The following is a 17,194-nucleotide window of genomic DNA, read 5'->3' as shown; positions in this document are numbered from 1 at the left end:
AGGGTTCAAGTGCATCGTTTTCTAAATGGTTCATCGGCTTGGGAACAACACCCCCTCCTCTCCTTCTGGTCTCACTCTGTCCTCTGACTGACGATATCAGATAAGAGTTTCTCCACGGCCACAGTATTGACATTTTAGTCTGGGTAATTCTTTGTTGGGGGAGGGGCTTCGCTAGCACCTCTGACCTCTGCCTGCTAGATGCCGGGCGCCTCCCCTCCCACACCAGGTTGTGACAACCACAGTGTGTCCCGACAGTGGCAGGTGTCTCCTGGGGGGTGGGGAACATTCCCTCCCTTGAGAACTAGCTCACTGGACAAATGCAAAGGAAATCATCTTGGGAGGACGAGGTTAAGGGGGAGGAAGAAGGGGAGAACACGCCCAAAGCCTGTGTCTGGTCTGCATCAATGGGAAACACGTGCATGAACAAGACTCAAACTGCGACAAACACTGTGAAGAAAATAAGTAGGTTATTCAGAGATAGACATGCGGCCTTCTCGGAGATGACACTGGAGCTGCTATCTAAAGGATGAGGAGGGGCCAATCATGAGAGGAGGAGGGGCCAATCACGAGGAGGAGGGGCCAGCCGTGAGAGGAGGGGCGAGTCCCAGGTGGGGGGCACCGCACGGGCAGTCTGAGTCGGGAGCAAGGGAGGGGGGCCAGGACCACTGGGAGCAGGGTAGGCAAGGTGGAGAGTAAGAGGCAGTGGGGTTGGAGAGGGGGCAGTGGGCCAGATCACACACACCCAGCAGGGAAGCCAGGGGTGCTTCCCCAGGAGGTGACCCACTGAGCGAAGGGGTGAGGGGGCAGAAGCTAACAACGCCAGAGAAGAGGGAGGGGCCTCCGAGGCAGAGGAGAACCCGTAGGAAGGCCGGGGGTGGGGGGCAGTAAGGCAGCACGCCGTGGGGGACAGATCAGACAGAACCCAGTGCTGCAGGGCCCCAGACAGCAAGGCTGTAACGACCCCCCGGAAACGGTCCCCACAGCCCGTCTTGGGAAGTCCGGGGCTCATTCGCTGTTGAAGGCTGCCTCTGAAGGCTGAAGGGCTTGGTCTCCATCCAGTGCGGCTACTCCTTCCCATCAACATGGACCAGAACTCGCGGGCAACCCGGCTACACCAATAGTACACAATCGGACTTATGCATAAATAACAGAAGTGCAAATGTAAACGTAGATGCATAGCCTAACATCTCAACCTATGTTCTGAAGAGCCCCCAAGGATTAATATTTGCAGTCAGAGAAGGTCATCAGTGTGGGAAGGTCGTGCACTCCTAATAAGAAGCGCATTCGCTGCCTTCTATTTGCTTGTGAGCACAATTCAACGCGGCCCTGATGGTCTGTGCATTGCCTGGTAGGGGGTGGGGGGTGGGGGGTGCCCAACTGAAGCTGGCTTCTCTCTCCACCTGGTGAAACAGCCTCTCTCTCTCTTTTTCTTTAAAAACCAGGAAACCAAAGCACGGAGACTTCTGATCGTGGCCCTTCATTTTCTTAGATCGCCCCAAACCCAGTCTATTATTGAACATCAATCATGGGAGGGAGCTGTTCAAGTCGGAATCATTCCGTATTCAAAAGGAAACTTTAGCTCACTAGCATAAATAAAAAACCAGGGTCACCAGTGATCGATGGGAGGTCAAAGAAATATCAAGGGGGAAAAATAATACCGTTAAATACAAGGCCCTGCCCTAGGCACTGGGCTGGAGTTTGCTTTGTATTTTTTTACTATTATTATTATTATTATTTAAAGATTTTATTTATTTATTTTTAGAGAGGGAAGGGAGGGAGAAAGAGAGAGAGAGAGAAACATCAATGTGCCGTTGCTGGGGGCCGTGGCCTGCAACCCAGGCATGTGCCCTGACTGGGAATCAAATCTGCGATGCTTTGGTTCGCAGCCTGTGCTCAATCCACAGAGCTATGCCAGCTGGGGCTTATTATTATTATTATTAAGATTTTACTTATTCATTTCTAGAGAGAAGGGAACAGAAGGAGAGAAATATCAGTGTGTGGTTGCCTCTCACGCACCCCCTATTGGGGACCTGGCCCACAACCCAGGCATGTGCCCAGACTAGGAATCGAACTGATGACCCTTTGGTTTGAAGCCTGTGCTCAATGCACTGAGCCACACCAGCCAGGGCACTTTGTCTTATTTGAAAAGAACAAAAGAGGGGTGTGAAGGCCTACTCAGCCCCACACTGAGGCTTCCTCCTTGACTTCATCAAGGCTGGAGGAGAACCGGAAGATGAAAACAGTCCTTCCTGGCGTCCATCACGGTGGTACTATACCGGGTCCACACTGTGCACGAGATATGGGGGGCCTGGGGGCGAGGGGCGGAATGGGTACAGTTTGCCCCTATTTCTTAAGTCAAGAAAATGCAGCCTCCTGTATAGAGTCAACTCTTTCTCACTCATTCTTTCAGGCCACCACCTCCATGCAGTCCTCCCTCTCCCCACTGGCAACCCCTGTACTTCCTGCAAGATACAGGCTTTCAAATTTATTTATTTAGTTTTAAATATCACCCATCATTATTCTGTGTTATCTATTTTTGCTCATTCCGATGGTGCTTACTTCCGTCTGGGTTGATTTCATCATAAAAAATGTTTAAAATCTAATCCACAAATGTGTTTTAATGTACGTTCCACATACTTTTACAAATAATGACCCAAAGTTAGGTTTTCATAATAGAAGATAATATCTAATTAAGAAACAAATAACTCAAACATATTAGAGTGTGACTAAATACATTTACACTGTGCTAGTTTCTAAATCAATACTTCTTGAGAAATGAAGTAATTAGACAATTATCAGTAAAAACAAAATGCTTTCTCTTAATAAATACCAGACGGCTACAAATATGCACATCAAGCCAGTAATTTTATGCTCAGTTATTTTAGTTCTGTCCAATAGCAATGTTCAAATTTCATTTCCAAATTAACAACAATCACTAGTTATGCAAAAGTACTGTATTCCTAAGCCCAACAGACCTTGAAACAAATAGCTACGCCAAATGTGTACCGATGATAATTACAGACCTACATACCACGGGGTGCACCTTCATCAAAATATCTGCGCCGAAATAGATCATTTTTACTTAATAACTACTCTCAGGGTTATAATCAAGCATACCTCCACACGGACGTTTTATGAAAAACAGTCTTCCCCAAAGTTAATTAATAGTTTCTTAGCAAAATAAAATTTTCAAGAGTTTATCATAAAACACTTAATGGCACTGTACTCACACACCCTGTAACTCCTTTGTTTTAACAAGAAGCCAGCTCCATGCTTATTATTTTCTTCGGCCCTCAATTAAAATTTCATAAAGAGGAATTCCATTTTTACAGCTGTTTATGCTCGAAAGCCCTGCCCCTCCGGTTTCATTTAGCAGTCCAGGTATGCTCTTCGTAACAAATTAAATATTCTTTTCGTTGCCCTTGCATCCATTCATGTGTCCAACCAATCAAATATTTATCGAGAACCCAGTGTTTCCCAGCCCAGGCATTCTTCCGGACCCGAGGACGACAGCGGCCGGCGAGACGGGGCAGGGACGGGGCAGGCGAAGGGGCCCCTTCCGCAGGGTGACAAGTGCTGTGAACCAAAGAAAATGGGGCAGCCCTGGCTGGCGTAGCTCAGTGGATTGAGCACGGGCTGTGAACCAAAGCATCGCAGGTTCGATTCCCAGTCAGGGTACATGCCTGGGTTGTAGGCCACGGCCCCCAGCAACCGCACATTGATGTTTCTCTCTTTCTCTCTCCTTCTCCCTCCCTTCCCTCTCTAAAAAATGAATAAATAAAATCTTTTAAAAAATGGGGCAAAGGTGCAGAGAGTGACCCTCATCCCTCTGAAGGAACGTTTGAGCCACCATGCCGGTTTTATTCGGGACTCTGAGGGACATCACGTGGCGTCTCCCCTGTCCCTGAACCTCCGGGGGGCACCGGCGACACTATGGCACGGTAGATAACTGCGGGTGGCGTGGTAAAAAGGAGACTCGGGGAAATCAATCATAGCAGAGCTTCCTCAAGCCCTTGTCCTTGGACGCTGTACGTCAAGCACGTCCTCCCATGTCACTTCCCAACAGCTAATTGGGTTTCCCGGGGCTCTGAAGCGCACCCCCCCCCAACCGCGGGCCCCAAAGTTAACTCAGCCTCAAAGACAGCGCTCACATGTTCGGGGTCAGCGGGCCACGAACGAAGAATGTTTATTTTAAGCTATATATGGTAGAAGGCTATCTGGTCTACCTCGGAAGAAGAAAGGTAGCCTGCGCCAGGCCGAGCGGCTCAGTTGGCCAGAGCATCACGCTGTACATAACACCCAAGTGCTATGGGTTAGATTCGCACACACGGCACGCACCCAGGTGGGGGGTGGGGGGTGGGCAGCAACCACTGAATGTCGCTCTCTCTCTCAAGTCAATAAATGAGGAGACCCTTACCTGAGGAGACCCTCAGGTAAGGATTTTTTTTTTCTTTAAAAGGTACCTTGTACAAATGCCTGTGGTCATCAGATTCTTTGACTTTTTGTAGTACGTGAAAGAGACACTGGTAATCAAGAAAACAATTTTAGGCCCTGGCTGAATAGCTCAGTGGGTTAGAGCGTCATCCTGATATGCCAAGGTTGCAGGTTCAATCCCCAGTCACGGCACATACAAGACTCACCAATGAAAGCATAAATAATTGGAACATTGTATCAATGTGTCTGCCTGTCTCTCTCCCTCCCCCTTTCTCTCTAAAATCAGTAAATATTTAAAATGTTTTTAAAATTAAAAATTGTAGGCCCTGGCTGGCGTAGCTCAGTGGATTGAGCGCAGGCTGCGAACCAAAGCATCACAGGTTCGATTCCCAGTCAGGGCACACGCCTGGGTTGCAGGCCACGGTGCCCAGCAACCGCACATTGATGTTTCTCTCTCTCTCTCTTTCTCCCTCTCTAAAAATAAATACATTCTTAAAAAAATTGTATACATAGCACAATCAGTCTCTAATGATCAGAAACAATATATAGCCCTTAGTAGGTACTCAGTAAATATCTTTGCCTATATCTTTCAATTTTATAATTTAGACTCTGAAGACATAGGTCCTAGTCCATCTACGCTGAGTTTTTTGCTTATGTCAATCGTGCCTTTTCTACTGTTCACTCACAATAAAACTGTTTTGATCATAACTTGACCACACATAAACATTCCTGAAGTAGTCCTTCCATCCGCATGAGGCTGGTGGTGCCCCCAACGGCTACGCGACCACCGTATGGGACGTGGTTCTGTAGACTCGACTGGCGGAGCAGCGAACATGTTCATAACAGTAAGGGCTTGTTTTAATAGAACGTTCCACGCATTAAACACATTAATGACCCATGAAATAACTGTTTTATCTGTAACACATTAAGCAACATTACTAAAACAAGGTATTAATTGAAAGTCTGCTATTTCTCTTAAAGCAACATTTTTAGTAGAAAAATGGCATGCTAGTCATTTTGCCAAAACAAAAAATTCACCTTCAAAAAAAAAAAAAAGAATTCACCTTCAAAATGAGAGCCTCATGCAATGATTTTATGAAAAACAAAAATTTCTAACCTAAGCCTGATATTTTAGATGCCTTGTTTTTATCTATTCCAATTTTCTCCTGATCGTCAGAAATACCTGTTTAGATTACAACCTAAGTGTCTTATGAGTGCTTTAAAAGCTTAGTTTTCTTCTCCGCCTACTTATCTTCCGTGGGACTCCTCTCTCTTTTTCTCTTTACTTAACAGGTACGAAGATGACCATCCTCGAATATCCCTCCCTCCCTTCCATCATTTTCAATTTCCTAATACTATGTTTGCTATTACAAGAGCAGCTGTGTGGTTTTTTCTACACACGCTATCACAACGAAATCTGAAGCCGTATCAAATAGTAAGTCAGTCTTCTAAACACAACCTACAAACGTGCGAAGAAAAAGCACGTGAATTATCAGTGTGTTTTATAAATTCTCTTTTGCGGGGGGGGCCACACAACAGATCAGACTAGAGACTATTATTTTACTGTCTGTTTCTTGGCTATCAAAGAAAATTTTGAAATTCATCAAAGCTAACCTTCTGTTATGTACAACAGGCTAAGCTGAAAAGAATGTTAACAAGTTCAATTTTCATTCAATCAGCACTACTGCTCTCTGAAATGTTTCATTGCAGGAAAGAAATAAAAATAATCTATATGGTAATTATGAGGATGAATCCCCCAGTAACTTTCAGCTACATGAAAGGTCAGTTCTATTCAAGATATTTTATCAGTCCCCTGCACATACTGCTGTCCTGTCATTTTAAATCTGAACAGCATTTTATTTTCCCATTTACAGCTACCTGCAGAATTAAGTACTTAAGCCAAATAAGGGAAGGGGGAAAAAAAAAGAATGTTGAATGCTGGCAAAGGCTATAATAGCATAGAGATAAATCGTTCAGCCGCTCTCTCTCAGGCCTCTAGGGCTGTAGATTTTTCTTCTCCTGGTGCACTGTGGGTATTCAAAACTTGTTCAACATGATTTCATTTCATTTCAGGCACTGCCTGAGAAAACTAAATTACAGAATCAATCATACAGAAGGTCAGAGTGAGACTTCATTACAAGTATTGCATGCTTGCATGAATATCTTTCATTTATGACTGACCCAATATGTCACAATAGCTGTCTAGTAAAAATAATCCACTTTCTGAAATTGATGTACTACGGATGTCAGTGCTACTCAGCAGGCTGGGCAGATTATAGAGAGGTGTTAAAAAAAAAAAAAAAAAACCTCTGGCGTGCTTGTTGTAGATTTTTCAGATTGCAATCTTTTGGAGATTACGATCATTTCCAGATGATCAACTGAACTGACAATAATGCACAGAGGTAAGGGGTTTTTTAACCAAGATATACTCTTGATTTCTACTTGCCAACCACAGGCTGCTTTGAAACTCCCATGTCCACGACCAGCAAATACAGGTTTTCCTTTTAAGTCACAAATGCATCGCCTTGCAGTTTTCCAACAAGCCCTCTCTGAATACCAGCATGTGATTTGCATATTTTGAAATGTGAATGCTGATCATGTTCTGGATTCATTTTTTTTACAGTTTTGTCTTAATATTTTTATTGTACTGTATTTTATTTTTTAAATTTATATTGAAGTTTGGGGGTGACACTGGTTAATAAAATTATACAGGTATGACTCTACAATATATCATATGTATACTATATTGTGTCCACCACCCCATATCTCCTTCCATCACCACTTCCCCCCCATTTATCCTCTTCTGCCTCCCCCCACATGTACCCCCCTTTCCCTCTGATCATCACCATACTGTTGTCTGTGTCCAGGAGTTTTGGGGGGTTTTTTCCCGCTTAATCCCTTCACCTTTTTCACCGGGCCCTCCAGCCCCCTCCCCGCTGACAGCTGTCAGTCTGGCCTCTGTAGCCGTGAGTCTGCGGCGTTCGCCTCGTTTTAATCCCCCTTTTCGCTCCCGCTCTGGTTTTAAATATAATGGCATACATTTAAGGGAGATAAACATGTTGCGCTTGTGGCCAACAAAAACGCACTCATCAGCGGCGACGTGACAAGCTGCCACTCTTCCCGAAGGAAAACCAAGGAGGCTCCGAAGAGAAGCTGGTTTTTAATGCAACGGAAACAAGCTGGTTTTTCGCGTGTGATCGTCTTAATTCACCGTAGCAGTCCTCCACAGACAGCCACGTTCATTTGGGTAATACAACTTCTCCCTTGCGGAGGGTACGGGATACCCACGCACAGGGGGAAGCCGAATGCATGCGGCCTACAGTACTATTTGTTATTTTTCTGGTGACCTTCCTGAGGGGAATCTCGGAGGAGCTGCCGGGGTGCATTAGGATGGAGCCAGCCGACGCGGTACTCGGGGGTGGGGGGCTGGACGGGAACCTTGACACAGCCTATTTTTAACCAGGCCTCTGGCGATTCTGAATTCAAGTTTATAGGTGAACATGTCAAGTAGTGCAGAGAACAAAGCCAACGACACATTGTATTCATCATCATTCTGTCCTGGTACATTTTATTTTTCCCAACGTTGGTGATTTAAAGCCCCATGACATTTCTTCAAGGTGAAATTCGGCTGGAATTTTCAACAAGATTAGTTTGTTTCAAGCCCAAATAAATATCATTCGGGTTCAGCAAAACTTTAGAAAGGCACCGATAAACGCGATGAGGTCCAGAGAAGTACCCTGACAACAACCTGCCCTTAGCTAATGTGCTTATACTTTAAAAAATCAATGAAATAATTCAGCTGCTGTAGTGATTAGCAATACATTACAAAAGCGGCATTAAAAATTGAGTCCTCTCTCCTAACGCCAGTCCGTGAAAGCATTGTTCTTTAAGTGTATGTGAATATCATAATTATTTTATGATTCCATCTTCGGTTCTTTCCAGTGTAGTAAATTCAATTGACCATGAAATGAAATTTCATAGTCAAAATGCCTCCTTTACACTTTTTTATAGCAGCAATAACAGTTTTATGGCTCTAAGGGAAAGTAATTCATCAGATGTTTAACTTAAAGGCAGAATCTTATATTATTAATAAATATTTACCAATGTAATAAAGTACACATTTTAGCATGCATTATAAGGTCTTTTAACTATTTCTGCAACATTAATGAGCCCAGCTGAGCATCTGTGAATAGTGGTGAACCCTGTAACTCTCTTGGTGACTAAAACACCCTTTTTATTTTTATTATTCGTCAGGCACAACATTGCAAGACTGACTGGAGAGGAACAGAGACAGAATCCTTCTTTCTAGTGTGGAAGGGACAAAAATGTAAGCGAGTGCACGGGAAACAATTATCTGCAATGGCGGGGAACGTCTCTGAATACTTAAAGGCTTTTCCCGACTGTTGCCTGCATTCTTTTCCCACACAAAAAAAGTAAAAATAAAATCCCTGATGTTCAGCTCAAACACAAAAGATCACAGGCAAAGAAAATGATGTTGCCGCAATCCTATTTGGGAAAGTAATCTTATATTTCAGAGAGCACGCCGCAATCTCTGCACGCTAATCCACTGCATATTTCGCCATTGTCTACTGTTATCAGGGGAATTAACAATGAAACCAGTAGACACCACTGGCGTGGTCCTAATGTGCAGAGAAATATGTAAACAAGCAATGGGATTTGTTTTTTGTTATGCCAACACATCTGTTTCATTTTACCGGGGTTAAAAAAAAAAAGTCTTACAAACTATTGATCTTGTTTTAAAATCTCTGCTCAGTATCTCACCTGGACAGACACAAATGCTTTGTATACGATGGCGAAAAACAAAACAAAAAATCCCAGCAGAAGAGTTAAAATACTTAAGCAGATTTTACTCTGGTGGTTGCCGACTGTAATTGCTCGCTAAGAAAAACAGAACCAAAATGATTGCCTTAGTAATCCTGGTTCTCCGGAGGGCCTTGTTCAATGTTTGTGACAATAAATAACACAATTAGGTATATCTCACACAATAACTGAATCTGTATTTTCCTCTGCTGGCTGTAAGTGATGATTCTTCCCCTCTTCTCTGTATCCGAGTTTGATGTTTCATTTGAGGTAGGAGCATACTGTGTATCGGAAACATGACGTTTTAATCCACCCAAGGCAACACGCCCAGGCCCCTGATAAGGGCACCCGTTTCTAAACTCGCACCCGGGCCACCTTTCAACTCAAGGGCACCGCTTTTTGAACCAAAGGCAAGGGAAGGTGGGGTGCTTCCAAACCCATGAATCTGACCTTTTGAAAAATCATTTCCGATCAGAAAGATCTTGTCGGCTCATCCCCTTCCATAGGACCGTCTACCAACCCAACGCCCTCTCGTCAAACACCAGGGGTTGATCGGGGCCTCCCCAGGTGTGCACGGCGCGAGGAGGAACCATCCACGCGTGCCCCGGCAGACAGGCCTGAGCACGCGGCACAACGGGAACCCTCAGATCTTTAGCAGGAGCACAACCAAGGCCAGAAAAAACGTTCCAGCAAGCGACTCGCCGCCTACCTACCATGTGCAGCCCACTGCCGTGGAGCGCGCCGTCTGGTTCCGCCAGGTTCCTGGAGATTGTGATGGACGGGAGATCCAGGCTCTGGGGGGGAAACTGGGGCGTGAACTCGCCGCCCTGGGACGGCAGGGGGTCGCCGAGGCCTTGAAAGGGGAGGAGCACGTCCGGGACGCCCAGGGCGGGGTCCGACTCCGGGGGAGGCGTGATGGGCGGGATCTCAAACTCCTCGTCCCCGAGGCTGGGCGTGTGGAACGTCTGCTGAAAGGAAACAAAACACAGATCACTTTCGCGCTCTGTCCCTGCCGCGGGCTTCTCCCTGCAGGGAAGACGACCTCGCGGGAAAACACCGCAGAGCTGGGCCCCCAATATTTATTCCTCCGATGAAAACATCTTAAACACAGATTGCCGCATAGAAAGTTTTGCCGATCGTCCTGATTAAAGATTTAAGTCTCATTATCATATGGTTTTAAAGGCGTATCAGTATTAATAGTTTTTTAATGCGGGCTTAATTAGCAACATCTGTCTTTGTTGTTAGTGGGAGCAGCAGCGACATTAGATTTGGCCATATAACAAATTGCCACTTTATTGATATGTTAGTGCAACAGCTCGAGCCGCTCGCAGCACCCACATGCTTCATAAAACGCGGACGCTTCGGCGGCGCGCGCCCACATTAACGCGGAGGTGAACATTACACGTGTTTACTCGCTGTCACAACGTATAAAGCTCGTCATATGCAATTCGAGGCTCGCTTTTTCCATTTCCTCATTGACATATTCCCCAGCGTGAGGCGTGCCTCTGCGGAAATTGTTCCTGTGTCCCACGCACCGCTTTCTACAAGGACCATCGCCAGGCATCTATTAAAAGGTTCCAGTGCTTTTATGTAAACTACAAGGAGAGTTATTTCCTTTTACACGAAGGCTTTGATATGTATTTATCAGAACATTTGCTGCTGCCAGTCTGCGACTTCTAAATACGATCTGGAGGAGGAACACGAGAGAGATACATCTGAACTCCACTGAGGTGGCTCACTCGGACGGACAAGTGTTTCTCCAGACCCAGGAGTAAATAATGCCCTGTTTCTTTCATCGCCGCTTAGGTTCTTAAAGATAGTGTTATGAAGTATGGCTTTGTGACGTCAATCAGGACTTTTTGCTCCGCTCCACCAACCACCTTTCTTAAACTAGAACTCGGATGTGGGGGCGGGGGTGGGGGTGGTCAAGGCCTACAGAATTATTTTTGGTAGAGTGAGGAGGCTGGGGCGGGGCACTCCTACTTTTTATTCTTAGCTCAGAGGGTCAAATTTACAGTTCGTGGATTATTGATAACATTTTTGAAGAATGCATTGGTGCAAGATCACTTCAATCTGCTGTGATTGGTGAAGAAAACGAATTCAGAGCTGAAAACCCTCATGATTCCAACTGTGAACTGGTGGTGTCACCGAACGAGCACGCGAGAGAAAACAGAAACGCACTGAGGGGAGAGGACGCCGTTCCCACAGGCACACCCTGTCCTCTGTCCCTGTGTCATCTCACCGGAAACAAAAAGGTCATAAGCCACGATGGACAACGGAACATCTTCAAGTCCTTAGCAGACTCCCTACACGGCAACCGTTACAGCAGGGTAAACACGTGTGAAAGCCAGAAAGAAATATTAGATCTTCTGACGTCTTTATTCTAATAATGAGCCCCCAAAGGTGCTGCTTTCTTACCACGGCACCCCGAGATCCCCAACACAAAGGGATGCACCGGCGGCAAGCGCGGTTGGCTAATGAACGTAACCCCGTGGCTGCGTTCGCTGTTATTTTGGCACTAATTCGGTCTAGTAACAGATGCAGCTGTAATTTGTGACTCATTTGCTACCCCATTACTGCTTAATGAAATCTAACATATCACATTAACAATACGGATAAACACTCGTTCTTGATATGTGGCATTTGGCTGTTTTCATTACCACTGTAATTAACACTTGAAATATTATTTCAATAAATATTTAAAGCACTTCAAAAATGGTCAGGGTAAGCATGACACGCACAGAAAACACGAAGCAAACGTGTGAATCTGAGACTCCGGCGGTCCCGGCCCCCACAGCGTTACCCACAGGGCGGTATCTGTGTGAGGCGGATTGGTCTCAGCCACGATTTCGACTTGACTGCATCGAACCTCAAGTCTTCCTGAATTAGTTTGCACTCATTAAAATGTTAAAAAAAAAAACAAATAAATTTACTTTTAATGCAGTGATTGGGAAATTAGGCACATGCTATAATGTAGTGCATTAACATTTACTTGGGCTTTATTTTTTGTTCAAAAACGATGTGCAGGGAAATCGTTATATAAGATTGCCTTCTAAACTCTAACATAAACACAGCTTACACCAGGCAGTCAAAATTAGGAGGTTCTCATTTTAATTTTTGCTAAGGACTAGAAAGAGGGAGGAGATCTTATATAATATGTCCTTAGAGCACACTTTTTTCCAAAGACAAAGTAATTTTAAGTTGGGATTTAGTATACCTATATCAAACCTAATAAAACCATGCAATAAAATTATACTACAGTACACAGTCAAGAAGATGCTAAAATCCTTAACCACTTTTAAAGAGAGGTGATATATTAAATACAATGTGAAGCATGCCTTGGAGAAAAACGTAACAAAAACACTGCTTCTCTGAGATTGTAACAATAACCGTGTACTTAACAGCCTCAATAGCAAAAACAAAAGACACCGACTTTTGCACACAGGGCCCCAGGACCAACGGCAGATTCGCCATGTAGAGTTCCTCTGATTGCTTCTTCCAGATATCGACTTCCCAGTGTTTACCTCGACCACGTTAAAGGAGTGTGTACATGGTTAAATACCATCTGTACCGAAATGTTCAAAACATTTGTTCCTTTTGATAAAAATGCAAATCTGGAGAACTGTTGTATCAACACACACCCGCCAATGTCTGACACGGTGAATTATCACAGCTGGAATTAAATTGTCTCCGAGCAGCTGCTGGCAGCGGAGCTTTCATCAATGTTTGATTCAAATGTAGGGAAAAAAAAATCCTCCAGAATGAAACATCACGTCGTCCTTACAGATGGGGTTCGTGTTCATTATCACACACAACACAGAAGCCTGTGCCAGCCATGTCCCCTCCTCCGAGCTGTCTCCTTGGTCAGGGAGTCGATGGTCACTGGCAAAGGAATTCATCTACACATACTCTTAATACTGGATTCCCCCTATTTTCTAGCAATTTCTCAAGGTTGATTTCTTTTACGTCACTTGCTTCCTTCCTAGGACCACGATCATTGAGGAAGCCATTGCGATTGTCATTCTCTGGGGTCAAGCTAGTTCCGTGTCCTGTATCTGGATGTGTTTGGGAAAGGAAGACTTTTTATTATAGGAACTGCCCGGGGGTTCCATTTGGACTGATGTCACTGTTTGTTCTTGTTTTAAAATCTTCAGTCTCACCCCTGACTTGTGTAGCTCAGGGGATTGAGCATGGGCTGAGAACCAAAGGGTCGCTAGTTCGATTCCCAGTCAGGGAACATGCCCAGGTTGCAGGCCAGGTCCCCAGTAGGGGGAGCTCTAGTGAAAAACCACACATTGATATTTCTCTCTGTCTCTTTCTCCTTTTCTTCCTCTCTAAAAATGAACAAATAAAAATCTTTTAAAAAATAAATAAGATGTTCAATCTCAGAGTCTACCATTTTCCAGAAACCGTTTCCTTGGTCTAATCAAGATCGAGGTTTTTCAAAGCCCTGGCTGGCGTAGCTCAGTGGATTGAGCACAGGCTGCGAACCAGAGTGTTGCAGGTTCGATTCCCAGTCAGGGCACATGCCTGGGTTGCAGGCCGTGACCCCCAGCAACTGCACATTGATGCTTCTCTCTCTCTCTCTCTTTCTCCCTCCCTTCCCTCTCTAAAAATAAATAAATAAAATCTTTGAAAAAAAAAGAAAGCATCTAAATGTAATCATTTAAAAAAAAAAGATCGAGGTTTTTCAGGGGAGCGAAGGGTAAGTCAGTGAGACAGACAACAGCCCTAAGCCACTAAGTAAGGAATTCAGTAAAAAAACAAGAAGGCATGTGTTACATTTGCACCAGAAGACTGCAGACAAACCCAGAACCGGCATGGTGCTGCCTTTACACTCTCTCAGCTTTCCTGGCGATGACACATCCGCTCATGCATTCGATCAGTATTTACTGAGCACCTACTACACGCCAGGCACGGTGCTAGGCTGTGGGGTGCCAACAAAGACCAAAACATGTGTTTCACGCCTCGCCCACCCAAGACCCATGAAACAGGAACGCTGTTCGGCCACGTTGTTTCCCTGACCATGGCACCTCAGTGAGACTATCCCCGGGGCTATGCGAAGTTAAAATATTGCCTATTAAAAATTACGTCCATCTGGTTTCCCAAATAACTACTTACCTGCTTAGGTGAGTAGTACCAACATAGTCTGTACAGATAGATGGACTTTATATACTCTCTCACATATTACTTTTGTTTGCATATGTGTTTCTTTTTATCGAGAGACATGTGTGAGCTGCTAACCTTCGCCACGGCTTTGGACAGGCGAGAGGGACGTGTCAGGCTATCTTCCTTTCCCACAGGTCTTTCTCACTTCCCCTCCTGAGTGGCTGCCTCACACCACACACGAGAAAGATAAATTCGGTACGTGGCTTTTCCCCTCGAGCCTTTTCAATGATCTAAATAACCCACAAAGCACGAACAGACACATTAAGGGAAACACCTACCTCGCTGGCTGCAAAGAAAGCGTTGTTTGCCTCTGCCATGTTCATGTAGTTATTGTTGGTTCCAAACTGCAAGGAAACAGATTGTTTCAGGTTAATATGCAAATGAGTAATGGGCTGTGGTGGGTTACTCTGTACTGGGGGGGGGGGTGGGAAGCACGGTGCCGCTGCGAGGTGCAGGAGTGGCTTCGCTCAGAGCAAAGGGGACCGGTGGCAGTTTCAAGGCACCATCCTCTCCTGTCGGCTGGCTCCCTCAGAAACATCAAGCACGGACTTGGGCGAACTCGGTCATTCCAGAAAAGAGTGTTGCTTCCCATCAAGATTAAGAGCAAAGCGAGGCGACTGCAAACGTGCGGCCAACTGGCCACTAGCGTGTGTTATTTATGGGGCCGCCATTTCTCAGGGGTTAGAAAGAAAAGGGTCCCCCCCACCCCCACCCTCCAAATCACCTTGACACGTTTTTTAAAGCATGTTGCGATTTCATAGCTTACTTTTCCAGAACAGATGTCGCAAGTGTGGGTAGGTTAAGATGTGAATTAAAGGGAATAGAATTCAATTCCCAGGACTCAAATTCTATTTTCTAGTGAATGGGGTGTGGCATGAATATAAATAAATAATAAGACTAAAGAATATTTCTTTAAATCTCCAGAGTTTGAAACGCTATCTGTATCCATCAGAGCTGCTGAAAATAGTGATATTTAATCTCTCGATGTAACATTCAGCGCAAAGAGGTTTAAAAACTAAGCGGGATCCCATGAACGCAGCAATTTTTATTTAATTCCCTAACACAATAGGCTGTTCATACCGTCACAAATAAGACTGTATCAGCATTTCAGACGTAAGCTCTTTACTTCTGGAGACCTGTTATCAAAATGTTAAACTTGGATTTGGGCAGAAATGTGTTTTCAGGGTCGGATGGGAGGAGGAGCAGGCGCACTGGGTTGCTTTAAACATTCCGTTATCAGTCCGGCAAGATGGAGAGGCTCTGCGTGCAAAATTAGCTGGAGTCGTATTATTTTCATGATTTTTTTCAACAGTAAAAAGGATGCCCTCGTTTCTACAGAGTGGATGATTTCCTTCCTTTCATGCATTAAACAGCACGGAGGGTTGCTCTCCAAAGGGTGAAATGGAGACATCAAGTCTTCAATACAAAGAGAGCTAGTCATTATTTAAAGTAGAAGGCACAGTGTGCCCACAGCCGGGGGTGGGGGAAGAGAAGGGGAGACTAAATAGAGCACAGAGGTAAATCCTCCCAACGAACCCACCAGCACTGGTTTCCTGGGGGCTCCTAGCCTGTGCACGAAGCAGGACTGACGCGCTGCCCTTTATCACGTCAGGGACCCAAGAACTGAGCAGGTTTACACGAAAGACGCTGATGGTTCCAGAGCGCTGGGCTGGTCCGCGGAAGCAAAACCCCACCCTGCACAGCCACACCGCCACGCACACGCACACACTGAGCCCTCAGATGCGTGTGGACACATATCTTTATAAGGGTTTCTGAAAGACGTATTTGTCTGCGCTCAAGAAAGGCCTTTATCTGGTTTTCTTGGAAGCCGTGTGATAGCAAAAGCAAACGTCCAGTTATCTCCCCACTATCAAGTTGTAGACATGGAATATGCAGTTTTATGAAAGCCCGTCATGCCTCAACAGAGTGGTTTCAACGTGACTTCAAAATCAAAACACACGGTAGGCGTGCACGCACATGCATGCAGGGACACACACAAACACGCCCCCCCACGCCCCATGTTTCTCCAATGTTAAAACTATGCAGGAAAAAAGTAGACTCTGTCTTGGAACTCATGGTGAATTAATGATCTCAGAATTCAAATCTTGGGTCTCCATGCCTCATGTGCTTTATAACTATTTCAGAGAACTTGGGTCACGGCGTGTGTTTCACGCACTGATCCTGGCTCCCCAAACTGCCCACGGCCTGCGTCTCAGCGTTATCATTATTTAAATGTAGGTTTTGTTGGGGAGTTAGAAATCCATCGAAGGCCAACAGCTCATTATCAGAGAGTATTTTTTTAAGATTAAACTCACTTATTATCTAATAGCATCTAAAACAAAGAAAAATAAAGTGGCTATTAAACTAAGGGCCTAAACAATTCAAAAAACAAATTAAGCCGAGAGAGAAGTAAGAACTGGGTTAGAAATCCTCTTCTGAACAGTTAGGATGCGAATGTAATTACTGAAGAAACTACAGCTAATCAGCTGTGAATTGTATCCATTAATTAGTATTTGCCCTGGAGAAATGAGAAAAACCAGTGTGGAGGCAGGCACCTCGACTCGGTGGTGGTGGGTGGTGGGTGGTGTGATGGGTGGTGGTGGGTAGTGGGTGGTGGGTGATGGGTGGTGGGTGGTGGTGGGTGGGTGGTGGTGGTGGTGGTGGGTGGTGGATGGTGGTGGGTGGTGGGTGGTGGTGGGTGGTGCTGCTGCTGCTACTGCGTTAGTCAAGCCAGGGGCTCCAGGGGTCCAGGTCATTCGGAAAGCTCTCA

At 45.2% G+C, this 17,194-nt stretch overlaps 1 protein-coding gene across 8 annotated transcripts in view; it reads right to left on the bottom strand.

The window, feature by feature from the left end:
• Nucleotides 1-17,194, bottom strand: part of TOX3 (TOX high mobility group box family member 3) — a 102,827-nt gene that overhangs the window by 16,070 nt on the left and 69,563 nt on the right. For 4 of the 8 annotated variants that reach the window (XM_045818757.1, XM_045818763.1, XM_045818759.1 and 1 more), the window contains exons 2-3: nt 14,703-14,768; nt 9,969-10,223 (exon numbers count right to left, since the gene is read on the bottom strand). In XM_045818757.1, coding sequence (XP_045674713.1) covers nt 9,969-10,223; nt 14,703-14,768 — 321 coding nt within the window. The remainder of the gene's footprint in view (nt 1-9,968; nt 10,224-14,702; nt 14,769-17,194) is intronic. The other 4 variants (XM_045818758.1, XM_045818765.1, XM_045818760.1 and 1 more) reach the window with 1 other exon arrangement.

This window comes from Phyllostomus hastatus, unplaced genomic scaffold (assembly GCF_019186645.2).
Source record: "Phyllostomus hastatus isolate PE091 unplaced genomic scaffold, TTU_PhHast_1.1 phas_scaffold_345, whole genome shotgun sequence".
Classification (NCBI taxonomy): domain Eukaryota; kingdom Metazoa; phylum Chordata; class Mammalia; order Chiroptera; family Phyllostomidae; genus Phyllostomus; species Phyllostomus hastatus.
This window is presented reverse-complemented; position numbering and strand designations above follow the sequence as displayed.